This window comes from Lithobates pipiens, unplaced genomic scaffold (genome assembly GCF_037356315.1).
Source record: "Lithobates pipiens isolate NorthernLeopardFrog02 unplaced genomic scaffold, aLitPip1_a1.2 Scaffold_30, whole genome shotgun sequence".
In the NCBI taxonomy this organism is placed as follows: Eukaryota; Metazoa; Chordata; class Amphibia; order Anura; family Ranidae; genus Lithobates; species Lithobates pipiens.
Window position 1 is genome coordinate 178,952,713 of NW_027507791.1, and position 20,766 is coordinate 178,973,478.

Sequence of the window (20,766 nt, forward strand, 5' to 3'; positions counted from 1 at the left end):
CGGGTTCTAGTAACATAGACTTGGGCCAAGATGAATCTTTCCCTATAGCAGAATTATTTAAATCAATAATCCAATCTAATTTACTAATCACATCCATGCCTAAAATATTATCTGTATTTTGGCAATACCAGATGTCTATATTAATTTTCAAAAGTCCTGGAAATTCACATCAGAAACTTTAGTTGCAACTGTATTTTCTTTTCCACTGAAATTGATTAAATTACATATTGGAGAATTCATATTCATAGGTAATTTGTGTTTAGTTAAACTGAGTTCAGCTCTTAAATCTATTAACCCTATAGTTTTCCTACCATTTAATAAACAATGTACCCATGGCCTTTGACCTTCGTCTATTAAAATTGAAGCAACACAATTTAATGTTGGAGAGGTCTCAGAAATGTTTTTCTTAAATCGCGATGGCGATGGAAGTAATCCATCTCTCTCATTGTCATCACTGTTTGTCATATTGATTGAACTGTCATTAACGAGTCAGTGTACTGATCTGTTTGACTTCTGAGGCATATGGCAAATCAATTAACCTATTCTTAGGAGAATGATGAATAAATTGCTCAGAAATTTCCTCATTTTCGAAATTCCAAAGTTTTTCTTTGTGAATCTAATTTATATTTTAAACATTCTTTCTGTACATGGCCACATTTCTTACAATGTAAGCTAGTAACATTTCCTATCTGCTCTTTAGTTCCGCCTGTGACATGTATCTCACCATCTCTGGGTGATATTTTCAGGCTCAGTTCTTTGAGCTGTCGGTGTCTCCCCAGTGTTAAAGAAGTCCAGTAATTGGAGCTGTCAAAAAAAAAAAAGCAATGTTTATTGCTCTGCCCTGAAACACTAAAATAGAAAGAAACATTGTTTCTTTTTTTATATTTCTGTTTCTTCATCTGCAGATCAAAGGGGTGAACAAATGTTCCTCTGTTTAACCCCTTAATAACCCTTAATTTACTCTAATCGGCCTTAATTATCTCCCTATTCTTCTCCATTTAATTATTATTTTCCTGCTTTTTCTTCTTTTGTTCGCATCTATTTTATAAACGATAAACAACTACAACTTTTCTGTTTTGTTAGTGAAGATTTTTACACATATATATTAGCATATAATAGGAAAAATGTAAACCGCGCTAGGAAAAATAATGTGAAATTAACAAACTAACAAAATAGGCTGCAGCAATAAATGTGATATGGCACCCAACAGTAATAAAGTATATACAAAGCCGCGCCAACCCTCCACTACATATAATATAGAATTAAGATTAAACAAATAAATAAAATAAAATATGAAAATAAGTACTGATACAATTATGCAAAAAGACCTCAAATAATGTGTAGATGACCAAAAAAGTCAAACATGGCATTAAAGTGAAAAAAGTCCAATTAAAGAAAAGTTCATAAGTGAATCCAAATGACGGACGTAAGTGTTCTTAAATGACAGCACCACAGTGGTTCAACACTTTCCAAGGCGCGTGAGATACCCGTCACCATATGTTGAATGCAATTACCAGAAAATATATGGAATGAAGCATATACAAATGATAAGTGGATGACATCCAGGTTAACCTTCCTCAGCTGGGTCAGCACTCCATCTCTTAGCGGTGTTTCCAAGATAATAGTCTGTTCAGTGGTCTCGATATGAAGCACTCAGAGACCCCCAGAAAAGAAAGGGACTTTGGCCCACTTCTGCTCCGTAGACATTATCAGACAACACGTTTGCCTGTCAGCGCCTTGGAAAGTGTTGAACCACTGTGGTGCTGTCATTTAAGAACACTTACGTCCGTCATTTGGATTCACTTATGAACTTTTCTTTAATTGGACTTTTTTCACTTTAATGCCATGTTTGACTTTTTTGGTCATCTACACATTATTTGAGGTCTTTTTGCATAATTGTATCAGTACTTATTTTCATATTTTATTTTATTAATTTGTTTAATCTTAATTCTATATTATATGTAGTGGAGGGTTGGCGCGGCTTTGTATATACTATATATTAGCATATATTTACACATTTCACATTGAAAAAGTGCTAAATTAAAAAAAAATCCTATTTATTTAATTTTTAAATAACTTTTCAATGCTTTGTACCATTGCTGACAGCTAAATTAAAACAAAACAGTTGTGGTAGGTATCGGTAATTGGTATCGGCGAGTACTATAAAAAAGTATCGGTACTCGTACTCATTGTAAAAAAAAAAAATGGTATCGGTGCATCCCTATTTACCAAGTTAGAAATGGACTTCCTTCATGTAACACGCAGGAAATTACCTCATCAAGAAATAAAGTTTTCTTGCACGTGCACAAACGTCTCACCAATTCTGATGATTCTATGATTCCAAGTTAATTCAATGATGCCGATGGTTCATTTGCTGTTTCTGTTTCTCCTGGAAGATTGATTGAATAGCCAATGTTTGTGTTTGTATTCCCTCTCGGCAAGCGGAAGGAGAAATAATTAAAAAATGTTCAATATTCGGACAAAATGAAGCTGGCAAAGGCTCGCCACTGTAAGATTAAAATTTTTACAGTAATAACAATATTTCAATAATTCATATTGATGAGGAAAGTTCCAAGAAAGTCTGTTCAGTTCTCGTGGTTAAAACTCAAAAATTGATTTAATAATAAAAATAGCAAAATATTACAAGAACAATATCAGTTTACAATGTCATTAATAATGTATAATATTCTTAAGATGGAGATTGAATCAGATATGTGTCGATGTAGCTGTCCTCGTGGTGTGTGTCTGTGGCCAAATCTGCTTTTCTCACCCCTGTTAGTCCTAAAATCAGCCCCCACTTTCTCCTAAAATCTGCTCCTCCTTCCTAAAAGGGTTTGTTTGTCTTATAGTTCAACAGAAAACTGCGGACTTTTAAGGAAACCGTTTCCCTCCACCTCACTCGCAAGGGTGGGGTTATTCAGTCACTAAACACTGACATTCCTGAAGTGTGGGCAAAAACAGTGTGTAAACCTATTTTAAAGTGGGAGTTCCGCCGTTTTTTTTTTTTAAAAGCCAGCAGCTACAAATACTGCAGCTGCTGACTTTTAAAATAAGGACACTTACCCGCCCAGCGTGCCTGCGATGTCGGCACCCGAATTCGATCTCTCGATCGTCTCTCGGGTGCTGCCGCCGCCATCTTGGGTGTGGGAATCAGGAAGTGGAGCCTTGCCGCTTCATTTCCCGGTTCCCTACTGTGCATGCGCGAGCCGCGCTGCTCAATAAGGATGGTCCTCGCTGTCTCTGGGATCTGTGTGTTTCCCAGCAGACAGCGGGGGACCCGCAGGAAGTGGCGTAAATATCCGCAGATTCTGCGGATATCTATGCCGGAAGTGGGTGCAGATACCTGTACGGTACAGGTATCTGCACCCCCCCTCCCCCCTGAAAGGTGCCAATTGTGGCGCCAGAGGGGGGGAGGGTTCCAATGAGCGGAAGTTCCACTTTAGGGTGTAGCTCCGCTTTAACATATACAATATAAGTTTACTACAAATACTACATATATCTGTGTGTGTGTGTGTGTGTGTGTGTGTGTGTGTATATATGTATATATTCATTTAAAACCAAATGTTCTTATTAATATCTTAATCAAGAAATATTGTAATATAAAGGACTTATCTCCCAACTAACACATTGAACTTTTTCATCTTAAAGTATGTGAGTCCTTCCTTCTCACAGATGGGGGAAAGTGAAGGGAAAACAATTATTGCCATATGTGCGCTCTCCCAAGAAATGGTTATGAGCTTATAACAGAATATATATTTTCACAAGTCTGAAAATCTTATATAATTTCACTTGTTCCATACATAGAGTGTATATGTGTGTGTGTGTGTGTGTGTGTGTATATGTATGTATATATATGTGTGTGTGTGTATGTATATGTGTGTATATATATATATATATATATATATATATATATATATATATATATATATATATATATATATATATATATATATATATATATATATATATATATATATATATATATATATATATATATATATATATATATATATATATATATATATATATATATTACAACTCAAGTATTCTGTAAGATCTAATCCATTCATTACTATGTAATGTGATTGTGGCCATTGTCTGGATACCTCGGGTGATATTGGAGATACTACCTAGAGGTCTGACATTCTGTGGCACAGTCTCTTCTCATCAGAAGCCAGCTTGAGCAGAGTGGCACTGCTGGAAGGATATAAACAAGAGTGTCTGGACCTTGCCTATGGGGACAAACCTTTTGGTAAGTGACCTGTTTGCTCACTGGTATGGTGAAGGTTGATTGAAGTTGCTGCAAAAAGGTTGCAGCTGATCAGCATTGATTTAAACCATCTGCATGAATCTCTGGGACTTCTTATTTCTGTTACTGCATGGTGATTGGAGATGGGAATAGTGGTGAATGGGTTGTAGGAAATCAGCTTTTTTTTAACATGTATAAACTCTTGTTTTCAATTTTATCAGATGACTTTGTTGCTCTTCATGTTTATGTATTTTTGCACATTTTATGTTATATAGTTTGAAGTATCTGTGAATAGGTTGCAGGAGATCTGCCCTTGCTCACATGTATGAAAGTGTATTTTTGTAGTAAATATAATTTTTATATCTGATCACTAGGGATGAGCCAAACACCCCCCCGGTTCGGTTCGCACCAGAACTTTCGAACGGACCCCGCGTTCGTTACGAACGTTAGAACCCCATTGAAGTCTATGGGACTCGAACGTTCGAAATGGAAAGTGCTAATTTTAACGGCTAATATGCAAGATATTGTCCTAAAAAGGGTTTGGGGACCTGACTCCTGCCTCAGGGGACATGGGTCAATGCAAAACAAAGTTTTAAAAACGTCCGTTTTGGCGGGAGCACTGATTTTAATGACAATTAAAGTGAAAAAAAAAGTGAAATATTCCTTTAAATATGGTGCCTGGGGGGTGTCTGTAGTATGCCTGTGAAGTGCCACGTGTTTCCCGTGTTTAGAACAGTCCCTGCACAAAATGACATTAAACGGAAATAACACCATTTAAAACTGCTTGCGGTTTTAATGTTATATCTGGTTCCTGCAATATGGTTGAAAATCATTCAGAAAAATGGCATGGGTAGCCCTCCCTGCCCATTACCAGCCTATTTGGGTCTTGTACGCATATTAAGGGGAACCCTGTACCCATATTAAAAAAAGGAAATGCGTGTGGCCCCCAGGCCCTATATACTCAGAACAGCAGTATACAGGCGGTGCAAACAAGACAGGGACTGTGTAGGTTTGTTGTGTTAAGTTGAATCTGTTTGTAATTTTCAACTGGTACATTTTTAAAGTGTAGCTCCAGTCAAAAAAACTATTTTTAAGCTTTTTGGAAAACATAGGGAAGGGTTATCACCCCTGTATAATTAGTTTTGTCGTCCATCTTTTTTCATCTCACTTTCTGCTGTCTCCTTGCGTTTGCAAGTAGGAGATGTTTGTAAGTTGGATGTTTGAAAGTAGGGGCTATATGCTCTGCAGAAATGGCGGAACAAGGTGTTGGTTTTGCCACAACATTGTAAGCCCTCAAAGTGACTCTTGGTGGGCGCTGGAGCGCCCTGCTGTGAACGATTATATCAAGAATTGTAATTACATGCCATTGTTGAACAGTGGTAGAAAAATTGACCTTTGGTGGTTGTGGTGCTGGTGCCACAACACTATAAGTCCTCACCGTTACTCTGGGTGGGCACAGGAAGGGGCCCTCCTGTGAAATATTATATCAAGAATTGTAATTACATGTCCCTGTTAAACAGGGGCAGAAAAATTGGGCCTTAGGCACTGGTGCTGGTGCCATCACACTGCAACCTCTGCCATATACTCTAGTTTTATTGCAGGAATTAGCCCTGCTGCAAAGCATTGCATCAAAAATTGTACTTAAATGCCCCTGTTAAACAGGGGCAAAAAAAATTGGGCCTTAGGCACTGGTGCTGGTGCCATCACACTGCAACCTCTGCCATATACTCTAGTTTTATTGCAGGAATTAGCCCTGCTGCAAAGCATTGCATCAAAAATTGTACTTAAACGCCCCTGTTAAACAGGGGCAGAAAAATTGGGCCTTAGGCACTGGTGCTGGTGCCATCACACTGCAACCTCTGCCATATACTCTAGTTTTATTGCAGGAATTAGCCCTGCTGCAAAGCATTGCATCAAAAATTGTACTTAAACGCCCCTGTTAAAAAAGGGGCAGAAAAATTGGGCTGCTGGCATCACCCAGAACCAAAAATGTTCTTCCAACATATCAGCGGAGGAGGAAGAGGATAGACAATCAACATAACAGGACAGTCACTCAGCATCAGCATAGGCAGTCTTGAAGGGATGTGATATTTCAAAAAAAATTATTCGGTTACATCAGCTTCAGGTGCTTGGTAGCTGTGGGTGATCCAAGACTGATTCATCTTGATGAAGGTCAGTCGATCAACTGATTCGGTGGACAGGCGCACCCTGTGATCGGTAACAAAGCCACCAGCAGCACTGAAGGTGCCTTCCGAAAGAACGCTGGATGCAGGACAGGCCAGTAGCTCAATTGCATACTGTGCAAGCTCTGGCCAGTGATCCATCCTCAAGACCCAGTAAGCCAGAGGATTTTCGGTGGGAAAGGTGTCCAAGTCTGACCTTGCCCCTAGGTATTCCTGCACCATGTAAATTAGACGCTGGCGATGGGTGCTGGAACCAATCATACCTTGGGGCTGCGGACTAAAAAATTGTCTGAAAGCATCAGTCAGACGGCCACCTTCTCCACCGCTCCTTCTGACTGATGCCTCAGCAACACGTTGTCCAGGACCAGGAGTTTGTGACCTCCCAGTCTCTGGGAACGCGTTGCACAGAGCTTTCTGCAAGGCCTCCCGGAGATGTCTCATCCTCTGCTCCCTCTGCGATGGCAAGATAAGGTCGGCAACCTTACCCTTGTACCGTGGATCAAGGAGAGTGGCCAGCCAGTAATGGTCCCTCTCCTTGATCCGAAGAATACGAGGATCCTTCCGCAGGCTTTGCAGGATCAGGGAGGCCATGCAGCGTAGGTTAGCTGAGGCATTCGGTCCGGAGTCCTCTGGGTCACTAAGGACAACATGATCCGCAGCTACCTCCTCCCAGCCACGTATTTCACGTGTTTCTTGGGACTGTAAATCATCCCTATAAGACTGCTGCTGCTGATGCTGAGTGCCAGCCTCCACCTCCATGCTGACACAATCATCCTCCTCCTCCTCTTCCTCCTCCTCACCCTCTTCCTGTGTGATGGGTGGCACAGCAGGAACACTGTCTGGATAAAGGGGGCCTTGAGAGGCAAGGAAGTCTGCCTCTTCCTGCCTCTGTTCTGCCTCAAGTGCCCTGTCCATTATTCCACGCAGCGTATGCTCCAAGAGGTGGACAAGAGGTACAGTGTCACTGATGCATGCACTGTCACTGTTCACCATCCTTGTGGCCTCCTCAAACGGTGACAGGACAGTGCATGCATCCCTGATCATGCCCCACTGGCGTGGTGAGAAAAAACCAAGCTCCCCTGACCCTGTCCTGGTGCCGTAGTCGCACAGGTACTCATTGATGGCCCTCTGCTGTGTGTGCAGCCGCTGCAGCATGGCCAATGTTGAGTTTCATCTGGTCAGCATGTCATATATAAGGCGGTTCTTGGGCAGGTTCAACTCCTTTTGGAGCTCAGCCAGCCGAGCACAGGCATTAAATGATCGGCGGAAATGCACACAGACTTTCCTGGCCTGCTTCAGGACATCATGTAAGCCGGGGTACCTGCCCAAGAACCGCTGCACCACCAGGTTAAGGACGTGAGCTACACAGGGCACATGGGTCAGTTGTCCCTGTCGGAGGGCGGAGAGGAGGTTGGTGCCATTGTCGCAAACCACCATTCCTGGCTTAAGCTGGCGTGGCGTCAACCACCTCTCGGCCTGCCCCTGCAGAGCTGACAAAACATCCGCCCCAGTGTGGCTCCTGTCCCCCAAACAAACCAGCGCAAGCACGGCATGGCATCGTTTTGCCTGCGTACTTGCGTAGCCCCTGCAACGCCTACGGAGCACCGCTGGTTCTGAGGACAGAGCACTGGAAGAGGCCATGGAGGAAGAAGAAGAGGAGGGGGTGGAGGAGAGAGGTGTGTCACAACCAATAGTAGCATTTTGGAGGCGTGGTGGCGGAACAACCTCCAACACTACTGCACCTTGTCCTGCATCCTTCCCAGCAGCCAGAAGAGTGACCCAATGGGCCGTGAAAGACAGGTAACGTCCCTGTCCATGCCTGCTGGACCATGAGTCAGCGGTAATATGCACCTTACCGCTGACCGCCCTGTCCAGCGAGGCAAGGACATTGCCTTCCACATGCCGGTAGAGAGCCGGAATCGCCTTCCGTGAGAAAAAGTGGTGTTTGGGGACCTGCCACTGAGGAACCGCACATTGTACAAACTCACGGAAGGGGGCCGAGTCTACCAACTGAAAAGGCAGCAGTTGAAGTGCTAGCAATTTAGCCAAGCTAGCATTCAACCGCTGGGCATGTGGATGGCTGGGAGTAAACTTCTTCCGCCGGTCCAGCAGCTGGGGCAGGGACATTTGCCTGCTATAATCGGATGTGGATGTACCACTAGCAGAGTTCCCGGAAGCACTTGGCTGTGACACACCTAATTCTACACCTTCATTCCTCTCAGAGCAGGTTTCGGAGAGGACTGAAGGTCATGTGGGGTTGGAGATGCCAGCTGATGAGGGGCAAGGAGAGGTCCGCTTTGTTCTTTGGTGTGGGTCTTTGAGGTACGCTTGCCAACGAGCTGCATGGCAGGTCAACATATGTCTGGTCAAGCATGTGGTGCCCATGCGGCTGATGTTTTGGCCACGTGAGATACGCTTGAGACATATGTTGCAAATAGCAGCGGTGCGATCTGATGCACTCGTCTCAAAAAAGGCCCACACCAAAGAACTTTTAGAATAACGCGCAGAGGAAGCGCTCTGCGCAGGTGGAGCTCTGCGGTGTGATTCAGTCGGTGTGCTGCCCCTAAGCTGTCCCCCGGAGGGCATCCTGCCTCGTTGGACATGTGCCTCCTCCTCCTCCTCCTCCTCCTCCTCCTCCTCCCTCCTTCCAGGCACCCACGTGGAGTCAGTGCCCTCATCATCCCCTCCCTCTTCATCGCTGTAGCAAACCTGGCAGTATGCTGCAGCTTGTGGAACATGACTGCCAGATTGCTGTCCTTCTTGAGCATCCCCTCTCTCTGCGCTCACGCTACTGCCTTGCTCTAGCTGAGTGTCATCATCAGAGCCCACCAAACACTGGGCATCCTCCTGGAGCATGTACCCAACACTGTGCTCAAAGAGTTCAGGAGACTCCTCAGGAGGACGTGGTGGGTCTAGGGAAGGAGTCACTGATGATGACATTGAGAGGAGGGAAGACGATGTGTTGGCAGCTGCTTTGCTACTACCCTGAGACTGGGTGAGAGAGGATGAGGAGGATGAAGAGGGCTTGGTCATCCACTCTACCAAGTCGTTGGCATGTTGCGGTTCAACATGTCCAGCTGCAGAAAAGAAGGACAAGCATGTCCCATGGCCACGTGCTGATGACAATGCACCGCATCCACGACCAGCACTGTTGTCTCTAGACACAGAGCCTGCTTGCCCTCTTTTATCGGCTCGCGCCTGTCTGCCTCTCCTTGCTGGCCTTCCAGACATGGTAATGGCCTGAAGGGAGTTGGGTAAAACAGTAGTTGGGTAGTTTATATTGTGCTGGAGGCACACAACACCCACTAACTCCTGCAGATGCCTTTTTTATAGAACAGCAGAGATAAACGGGTATATACAGATGTATACTGTGCTGTGCTGGAAGCACACACAACTTCCAATAACTCCTGCAGATGGCAATTGGGCCCAAATAGAGAACAGCTATGTAGGTGGATTATAGCGGTATGTACTGGGTACAGAGCACGCAGACAGCACGCACTATCTCCTAACACTACTGACTGCAAGCTCTATTATTAAAGATAGATCACTAGCTATATAGGTGAGGTGAATATAGTGGTGTATACTGCGGTCAGGGCACAGACAATAACCACTACACAACAGCAAGATAGGAAATCAGCCAATAACGATTGGTGTGTAACTGTGTTGAAGGTACACAGAACACTCACTGCTTCAGATGCCAACACACTACACGAGGCCGCCTCAAAAGCGGCCTTATATAGTGTGGGGCGTGCACTACACAGCCTGAGCTATGATTGGCCACAGGCAGGATGCCTGTGGCCAATCATGGCTCTCCTCGCTGCTGGCGCTGCGATTGGCCAAGCATGCGGGGTCACAGTGCATGCTTGGCCAATCATGAGCCAGCAATGCACTGCGCCATCGCAGTGCATTGTGGTCCGCGCGCGCCATACGAATTTTGATGCGAACGGACCAAGAGTTCGGATTTCGCCGAACGCCCGAACAGCCAATGTTCGAGTCGAACGTACGTTCGACTCGAACACGAAGCTCATCCCTACTGATCACTATTGGTGGAATTAGCACATCTAGTATAATATGGAAGGCTGCAGCACTAGTATATAACATTCACACAATATAAATGTGAAAATATAACAATTAAAAGTGAGACTCCTCAACACAAAAATCCCTATAAGTGTATATATAACAATGGTATGGAGACTATTTCACTGATAACTAATAGAGAGACTTTATAATCAGCATATATAAAATGAATGCAGCAATATTAGTGACACACCGCTCCACCGATCTCGGTAAAGAGCCTCTGGCAGAAGCTCTTTACCACGTGATCAGTTGTGTCCAATCACGGCTGATCATGATGTAAACAGGAAAAGACGGTGATCGTCTTTTCCTCACTCGCGTCTGCCAGACGCGAGTAGAGGAGAGCCAATCGGCAGCTCTCCTGACAGGGGGGGTCTGCGCTGATTATTTATCCTCCCCCTCTGATGCCCACACTAGACCACCAGGGAAGTGGGTAACATGTGGATGGCCAGGTATGTACCCCATGGCCATCCACATGTGCAAATGATGCTCAATCTGTGCCAGTCAGTGCCCACAAATGGGCGCTGACTGGCACCATCATGTACAAAAATAAAAACAGTGATGCCCAGCAATACCGAACATCAGCAAACCAGCAGTGCCTACCTATCAGTGCCCATCCATGACGCCCATCAGTGACACCTATGAGTGACCATCAGTGCTGCATATCAGTGCCACTTCATCAGTACCACCTCATTGGTGCCACCTCATTGGTGCCCATCAGTGCCACCTTATCAATGCCCATCAGTGCAGCCATATCAGTGCCCATCATTGAAGAAGAAAACTTACTTGCGTCATTGGTGCCACCTCATTGGTGCCCATCAGTGCCACCTTATCAATGCCCATCAGTGCAGCCATATCAGTGCCCATCATTGAAGAAAAAAACTTACTTATTTACAAAAATGTTTAACAAAAACAAAGAAAAACTTGTTTTTTTTCAAAAATGTTGGTCTTTTTTTATTTGTTGCGCAAAACATAAAAATCACAGAAGTGATCAAATACCACCAAAAGAAAGCTCTATTTGTGGGAAAAAAATGATAACAAATGTGTTTGGGTACAGTGTTGTATGACCATGCAATTGTCATTCAAATTGCTACAGTGCTGAAAATTGGCTTGGGCAGGAAGGTGTCTAAGTGCCTGGTATAGAAGTGGTTAACTTCCTTTTTCTAGTCCCGTCATACATGTACGTCACTGCGTTCTAAACGATTGGACTTTGGTGTGATCGTGTGTACGCAAGTCTGTTTCAGCGGAACTCCGTCAGAAAAAATGTGAGTTTATTCTGGTGTAAAAACTGATTGTGTATATGCAGCATGAGACTTCTGTGACCATCAAAGTGAATCCCCACAACTGAATCCAAGACTTAGCAGAAGGTTGGAGGTGAATGCCTAGAGGTCAGTGTGAGTATGTATGGTCTAATCCCCATACAGGAATAATGAATGGATCACACCACCTCATCCACTTCTCATGTCATATTTAGTAATTGGGATCCACAAAAAGAGAAAACCTCAAATAGAGTAGATGATCAATTGTGTTTTATAAAGTGATCTAATATAAATTATTCCAATAAAGAGAAATGAGTTCCACTCATGTAGAGAATAGTTACATTTATTCCTTTATTCTTCTCATCTACAGATTGGATAATAATCACCTGACAGACAGTTCCTGTCCACACCTGGCATCTGGAATAAGAAATAACCAGACACTGAGGACGCTGATCCTGTATCATAACAATCTGGAGGGTCCTCATTTCAGGGATCTGATGGAAGCTCTGACAACAAGCCAGATAGAGGAATTACAGTGAGTATAACAGGACTGACTGAGACAATAATATTCTGGGACAGTTTTATATTCCAAAGACATGCTGGTAGGTTAAGTGGATCCTGTCTAAATTGTCCCTAGTATGTATGAAAGTGAGTTAGGGACCTAGATTGTAAGTTCCTTGAGGGTAGGGACTGATGTGAATGTACAATGTATATGTAAAGCGCTGCGTAAATTGACAGCGCTATATAAGTACCTAAAAATAAATAAAAAATAAATAAATATCTAAACCACATAAATAATTTAGAAATATGAGAATGTCATCAAACTCCATCTTTAGGCTCCATGCACACTGGGCTTAAAAAATGCCAGTTCCCTTGGCAGTAAAAAAAACGTTCATATATAGAGTTTATTGTACAAAGTTTAGATGAGTTTAGCATTTTTTTTCGGCCAGAAAGCTCCAATCAGAAACCCGAAACATGCCCCTAAATGTTGAACTCAATTTGTCTGTAATCATTCCAATGTGTAAGACACATAGGAGAACATGGAGCTGCTTCTACAGGCAGAACACAGACAGAAACTCCTATAGTAGCAGCATTTTTTTAAGCTCATGTGCATGGAGCCTAAATATCCAATCCTGGACTGTTACACTATATCACCAAAAGTATTGGGATGCTTGCCTTTACACACACAAGAACTTTAATGGCATCCCAGTCTTGGTCCGTAGGGTTCAATATTGAGTTGGCCCACCCTTTGCAGCTATAGCAGGTTCAACTCTTCTGGGATGGCTGTCCACGAGGTTTAGGAGTGTGTCTATTGGAATGTTTGACCATTCTTCCAGCAGCACAATTGTTATGTCAGGCACTGATTTTGGATGAGAAGGCCTGGCTTGAGTCTCCACTCTAATTCATCCCAAAGGTGTTCTATCGAGTTGAGATTAGGGCTCTGTGCAGGCTAGTCAATTTCCTCCACCCCAAACTCGCTCATCCGTGTTTTTATGGACCTTTCTTTGTGCACTGGTTTGCAGTCATGTTGGAACAGGAAGGGGCCATCCCCAAACTGTTCCCACAAAATTGGTAGCATGAAATTGTCCAAATTGTCTTGGTATACACCTGGTAGACGCCTTAAGGGTTCCATTCACTGGAACTAAGAGGCCAAGCCCAACCCCAGAAAAACAACCCCCACACCATAATCCCCCTTCCTCTTCAACAAATGATTTGGGGCAGTGCACAAAGCAAGGTCTATAAAGACATAGATGAGTGAGTTTGGGGTGGAGGAAATCGACTGGTCTGCACAGAGTCCTGAACTTAATCCGGTATAGAACACCTTTGGGATGAATTTGAGTGGAGACTGCAAGCCAGGCCTTCTCATCCAACATCAGTGCTCAACCTCACAAATGCGCTTCTGGAAGAATGGTCAAACATTCCCATAAATACATCCCTAAACCTTGTGGACAGTCTTTCCAGAAGAAATGAAACTGTTATAGCTGCAATGGGTGGGCCAACTCAATATTGAACCCTACAGACTAAAGGCCCATACACACAACGAAAATAAGAGGTAAAATTTGTCTGTACGAACTATCTGCTGATTCTTGGATCGTTAGTATGGTGCAACCGATTCCGATTTTTCGTCCGACAAAAGCTGGATGTGCAGGCTATAAAATTTTTACAGTACGTGAACTTAACATCTAAGTACGTTTTTTGTCCGAAAAAAATTGTAAGAGCAAGACTACGCATGCTCATTAATCAAAGAATACATACAAAACTATTCAACACAATATATCACTTCTGAAGTTGTATTCTGTTAGATGAGAATTTTCATATGGTGAGTAACCTTTTCACTTTCGATATGAGACTAGCATGCCACAAAAACCGGACAAACAATCATCAGAAAATCTGATCGTGTGTACGAGGCTTAAGACCAGGATGCCATTAAAGTTTATGTGCTTGTAAAGGCAGGTGTCCCAATACTTTTGGTAATATAGTGTATGTCTAAACTACATAAATCAAATAATAATAATGGTGATATATTTCATCTACTGGTTGTCTCCATATATCACCAATATCAAACAGTTCTCTAAAGCTAGATTAAAAAAATGTAATATCTGGGGGAGAGAGGGGGAGAGAGGGGGAGAGAGGGGGAGAGAAGGGGGGAGAGGGAGGGGGAGGGGGGGAGAGGGAGGGGGAGGGGGAGGGGGATATGCAGTTATACAGTTATGATCGATAGATAAACACAGATCGATGGATAGTAGACATGTGCATTCGTTTTCGTCCGAATGCATTTTCGTCCGAATTTCAGCTATTTTCGTTTTCGTTTTGACAAACGATAACGAAAGCACAAAATCCGAAAAACGAAAGATCCGACATAAATAAATGCTTTATTTTCGTTTTCATTGTTACAACAGTTCGATATAGAATAGGAGATTCGACATGACTCTGACGATAACAATCTGTCTATAGAACCTGTGGTCGAATGTGCTTAACCTTACCTCTATTAGTCCAAGATTATATAGAGAAAATATTCGACAGAGAAAAAAGATTTGACAGAGAAAAAAGATTCTGCAAGTTACTGTCCTAAAAAGTGTTTGGGGACCCGGGTCCTGCCCCAGGGGACATGTATCAATGCAAAAAAAAGTTTTAAAAACGGCCGTTTTTTCGGGAGCAGTGATTTTAATAATGATTAAAGTGAAACAATAAAAGTGTAATATTCCTTTAAATTTCGTAGGGGGGGGGTTGTCTATAGTATGCCTGTGAAGGGGCGCATGTTTCCCGTGCTTAGAATTGTCCCTGCACAAAGTGTCATTTATGCAGGAAAAAAAGTCCTTTAAAATCACTCGCAGCTATTATAAATTGTCGGCTCCCGTAATACAGAGAACACTCATTGAAAGTCATTGATAAAAAAATAAATAAATAAATAAATAAAAAAGCGTGGGGGTCCCCCAAATTCAATTTCCAGGCCCTTCAGGTCTGGTATGGATATTAAGGGGAACCCTGCCTCAAATTTAAGAAAAAATTTGACGTGGGGTTCCCCCTAAATATCCATAACCAGACCCTTCAGGTCTGGTATGGATATTAAGGGGAACCCCGCATCAAATTTAAAAAAAATTTGACATGGGGTTCCCCCTAAAAATCCATACCAGACCCTTTATCCGAGCACGCAACCTGGCAGGCCGCAGGAAAAGAGGGGGGGACGAGAGAGCGGCCCCCCCTCCCTCCTGAACCGTACCAGGCCACATGCCCTCAACATTGGGAGGATGCTTTGGGGGTCCGTGACCCCTCAAAGCACCTTGTCCCCATGTTGATGAGGACAAGGGCCTCATCCCCACAACCCTGGCCGGTGGTTGTGGAGGTCTGCGGGCGGGGGGCTTATCAGAATCTGGAAGCCCCCTTTAACAAGGGGACCCCCAGATCCCGGCCCCCCCCTGTTTGAAATGGTAAGGGGGTACAAAAGTACCCCTACCATTTCACAAAGAAAGTGTAAAAAATGGTTAAATAAAACAAACACACTTTTGAAAAATTCCTTTATTAAAAATAAAAAAAAGATTCCAGCGGCGGTAATCCACTCTTGCTATCCAGCGACGGACGGTCAGCTCTCCATCGATGTCTAATGTCATCCAGCGCAGCGCAGCATCCTTCTTCTGTCTCCGTGGAGGAGACACTACAGACATTCCGGCGGCTTGACGTTTCTTATATAGGGTGGGCGGGGCCACCCGTCACCTGACCCCGCCCCCCTCTGACGCAAGGGGAAACCCGGGGTTCCCTGTGACGTAGGGGTGACCCGCACCCCTCTGATGTAACACAGGCAGGTTTCCGTTACATCAGAGGGGGGCGGGGTCACCCATACGTCACGGGGAACCCCGGGTTTCCCCTTGCGTCAGAGGGGGGCGGGGTCAGGTGACGGGTGGCCCCGCCCTCCGTATATAAGAAACGTCAGCGCCGGAATGCCTCCAGTGTCTCCGTGGAGGAGACAGAAGAAGGATGCTGCGCTGCGCTGGATGACATTAGACATCGATGGAGAGCTGACCGTCCGTCGCTGGATAGCAAGAGTGGATTACCGCCGCTGGAATCTTTTTTTATTTTTAATAAAGGAATTTTTAAAAAGTGTGTTTGTTTTATTTAAACATTTTTTACACTTTCTTTGTGAAATGGTAGGGGTACTTTTGTACCCCCTTACCATTTCAAACAGGGGGGGGGCCGGGATCTGGGGGTCCCCTTGTTAAAGGGGGCTTCCAGATTCTGATAAGCCCCCCGCCCGCAGACCTCCACAACCACCGGCCAGGGTTGTGGGGATGAGGCCCTTGTCCTCATCAACATGGGGACAAGGTGCTTTGAGGGGTCACGGACCCCCAAAGCATCCTCCCAATGTTGAGGGCATGTGGCCTGGTACGGTTCAGGAGGGAGGGGGGGCCGCTTTCTCGTCCCCCCCTCTTTTCCTGCGGCCTGCCAGGTTGCGTGCTCGGATAAAGGGTCTGGTATGGATTTTTAGGGGGAACCCCACGTCAATTTTTTTTTTAATTTGACGCGGGGTTCCCCTTAATATCCATACCAGACCTGAAGGGTCTGGTTATGGATATTTAGGGGGAACCCCACGTCAAATTTTTTCTTAAATTTGAGGCAGGGTTCTCCTTAATATCCATACCAGACCTGAAGGGCCTGGTAATTGAATTTGGGGGACCCCCACGTTTTTTTTTTTATTTATTTATTTATTTATTTTTTTATCAATGACTTTCAATGAGTGTTCTCTGTATTACGGGAGCCGACAATTCATTATAGCTGCGAGTGATTTTAAAGGACTTTTTTTCCTGCATAAATGACACTTTGTGCAGGGACAATTCTAAGCACGGGAAACATGCGCCCCTTCACAGGCATACTATAGACAACCCCCCCCTACGAAATTTAAAGGAATATTACACTTTTATTGTTTCACTTTAATCATTATTAAAATCACTGCTCCCGAAAAAACGGCCGTTTTTAAAACTTTTTTTTGCATTGATACATGTCCCCTGGGGCAGGACCCGGGTCCCCAAACACTTTTTAGGACAGTAACTTGCAAATTAGCCTTTAAAATTAGCACTTTAGATTTTGAACGTTGGAGTCCCATAGACTTTAATAGGGTTCTAAAGTATGCTATATAGTGAGCTCCGTCGAATCTTCTTTATACATTCGACAGACACCATAAGCCTTCCAAGACAGATTCGACCGTAATTCATGTGGATTTTCGGACGAATGCAATTTTTGAACGAAAAACGAAATAAATAAAAACGAATTTCGGGAGTAACTAAATAAATTAAGTTTTCAGACGAAAACGAAATTCCGAAACGAAATATTTTACTCTGCACATGTCTAATGGATAGAGAGGTAGATAGATATGCTGTTATACAGATAGATAAAAATACAGGTAGATATACAGGTAGATATACAGATAGATAGATATACACAATTAGATAGAGAGATTGAGGAATAGAGAGATGGAGAGAGAGATATACGGATGGATAGATTGACATTCGTATGGATAGATATACAGATAGATAGATATACACAGATATACAGAGAGATAGATAGATACAGTTGCAATAAAAAGTATGTGAACTCTTTTTGGAATGATATGGATTTCTGCACAAATTGGTCATAAAATGTGATCTGATCTTCATCTAAGTCACAACAATAGACAATCACAGTCTACTTAAACTAATAACACACAAATAATTAAATGTTACTATGTTTTTATTGAACATACCATATAAACATTCAGCGTGCAGGTGGAAAAATTATGTGCACCCTTGGATTTAATAACTGGTTGAACCTCCTTTGGCACCAATAACTTCAACCAAACGTTTCCTGTAGTTGCAGATCAGACGTGCACAATGGTCAGGAGTAATTCTTGACCATTCCTTTTTACAGAACTGATTCAGTTCATCAATATTCTTGGGATGTCTGGTGTGAATCGCTTTCTTGAGGTCATGCGACAGCATCTCATTCGGGTTGAGGTCTCTGAGGACTCTGACTGGGCCACTCCAGAAGGCATATTTTCTTTGTATAAACCATTCTGTTGTTGATTTACTTCTGTGCTTTGGGTTGTTGTCCTGTTGCAACACCCATCTTCTGTTGAGCTTCAGCTGTGGGACGGATGGCCTTAAGTTCTCCTGTAAAATGTATTGATAAACTTGGGAATTCATTTTTCCTTTGATGATAGCAATCCGTCCAGGCCCTGACGCAGCAAAGCAGCCCCAAACCATGATGCCCCCACCACCATACTTCACAGTTGGGATGAGGTTTTGATTTTGGTGTGCTGTGCCTCTCTTTCTCCACATAGTGTTGTGTGTTTCTTCTAAACAACTTAATTTTGATTTCATCTGTCCACAAAATATTTTGCCAGTACTGCTGTGGAACATCCAGGTGCTCTTGCTCAAACTGTAAACGTGCAGCAATGTTTTTTTTGGACAGCAGTGGCTTCCTCTGTGGTATCCTCCCATGAATTCCATTCTTGTTCAGTGTTTTTTTTTTTTTTTTTTACATATCGTAGATTCGCTAACAGGGATGTTAGCATATGCCAGAGACTTTTGTAAGTCTTTAACTGACGCTCTAGGATTCTTCTTCACCTCATTGAGCAGCCTGAGCTGTGCTCTTGCAGTCATCTTTACAGGACACCCACTCCTAGGGAGAGTAGCAGCAGTGCTGAACTTTCTCCATTTATAGACAATTTGTTTTACCGTGGACTGATGAACAGCAAGGCTTTTGGAAATACTTTTATAACCCTTTCCAGCTTTATGCAACAATTCTTTTTTTTCAAATATAATTTTATTCAGCTCCAAACAGGGGAAGACGGTCCCCACATTACATACAATGAAACAGAATGCATCATAAACATTTCACTTTACAGGCATTTTATCCGCCACAGTTATATTTCTGAACCTCATGACTGTACGATGCACCCTAAAGGGTCTAAGGATTTAAATCCTCGGATCTAACCGAGGAGGCCCATCCAAACTATAACGATTGTAGTCCGTCCTTCCCACCTTTTCCCTTTTCTTTAGATGGGGAGAGTATAGAGAAGAAATAGAGAGGAAAGGGGAGGGGGCAAAGGGGATGGGTGGGGATGGGGAGTAGACACGGTGGTAGCTGGAGCCCGAAGGCCCACAAATGCAAAGTGTGGGGCACTATGATGCTAAGAGGTGGCGTCCCTCAGCAGAAAACACAGACATTCCACTGGTCCCAAGTTTGTTTAAAACTTTCCTGTTTATTCTGTGCCGTAAGGATCAGATCTTCCATCTGTTTTATCTCTTCTAGTTTCCTAATCCAGTGTGCAATGGACGGGGTATTGCTTTGTTTCCAATACCGGGGGATACAAGATTTCGATGCATTCAGTAGATGTCTGAGGAGGGATTTTTTTAATTTTTTTAATGGGGATCCGAGAATGGTGCAGTAGAAAGAATGCTGCCTCATCCGGGATAGGGAATTCTGGGAATTTTTGTGATATCCGTCGGACTTCTTTCCAGAAAATTGTCAGTTTTGGGGAAGGACCAAAACGTGAATCAGCGTGCCTTCCTCCTCTCCACATCTCCAGCATCTGTCGGAGGAGGAGGGAAAGCATCTAGACGGCGTCAGGTACCAGCGGGTGAGGAGTTTAAAATTTGTCTCTTGTATTCTGGTGCAAAGAGATGTCTTGAGGGATAGGACAATGATGCATTGTCTCTGTGTCGGGGAAAAGGAGCAACCCAGGTCCCTCTCCCAACTGGACAAACAGGACAAATGTGGGTGGTCTATTGGCATGTTTAACAGGTAATATGTTTGGGAGAGGATATGGGCCAGAGGACCCTCCCCCACGCAGAGGTTTTCAAATTCTGTCTTCTGTTTAGAGAAAGAATGAGGGTCAGGTATAGAGTGGAAGAAGTGATGGAGTTGTGCCACTCTCCAGAAGGGCAGTTGAAAGGCTCCTAATGGGTCGATTAGTGTCCGCAGAGAGAGCCATTTCCCTTCAATGATGAATTTAGCTGTGTGGTCCATTTTGGAAAGTCTGAGGGGGTTATAATCTGCAGAGTATATCCCTGGTTCGAACTTCGGGTGACCGAGGATAGGGAATAGGGGCGAGGGTGAAAAGGTCAGTGCTAGTTGATTAACAGTCTTATGGCTAAGTCTTAGGGAGGTCCCTATGGCAGGGTGCGACTTCAATGTTGGGGGTAGGACTGTATAGCACCACAGGGCACTTTTCACAGGAATGTTGGTTTGGGATTGTTCAATTCGGACCTAGAGTTTGGAGGCATTATTGCGATTCCAGTCTAAAATGCAGCCGAGGCAGGAGGCTAGGTAGTATCAACCCCCCCCCCCCCCCCCTGTTTAAAGAGTGTTAGTTGTGACCATTTAAGTCTGGGTTTTTTGTGCATCCAAACAAAGTGGATAAGTGCTAACTGAGCTTGTTTAAAGAATGGGGCTGGGATCTTAATTGGAAGGGCTTGGAATAGATAGGTAAACTTAAGTAGTAAATTCATTTTAACAAGATTACATCTCC

The 20,766-nt window shown here is 43.6% G+C and overlaps 1 protein-coding gene across 1 annotated transcript in view; it reads left to right on the forward strand.

Annotated features, from left to right (window-relative positions):
* LOC143942261 (ribonuclease inhibitor-like) overlaps positions 1-20,766 on the forward strand; it is a 90,071-nt gene that overhangs the window by 40,794 nt on the left and 28,511 nt on the right. The window contains exon 6 of the mRNA XM_077463504.1: positions 12,136-12,300. Within this exon, the coding sequence (XP_077319630.1) occupies positions 12,136-12,300 (165 nt within the window). The remainder of the gene's footprint in view (positions 1-12,135; positions 12,301-20,766) is intronic.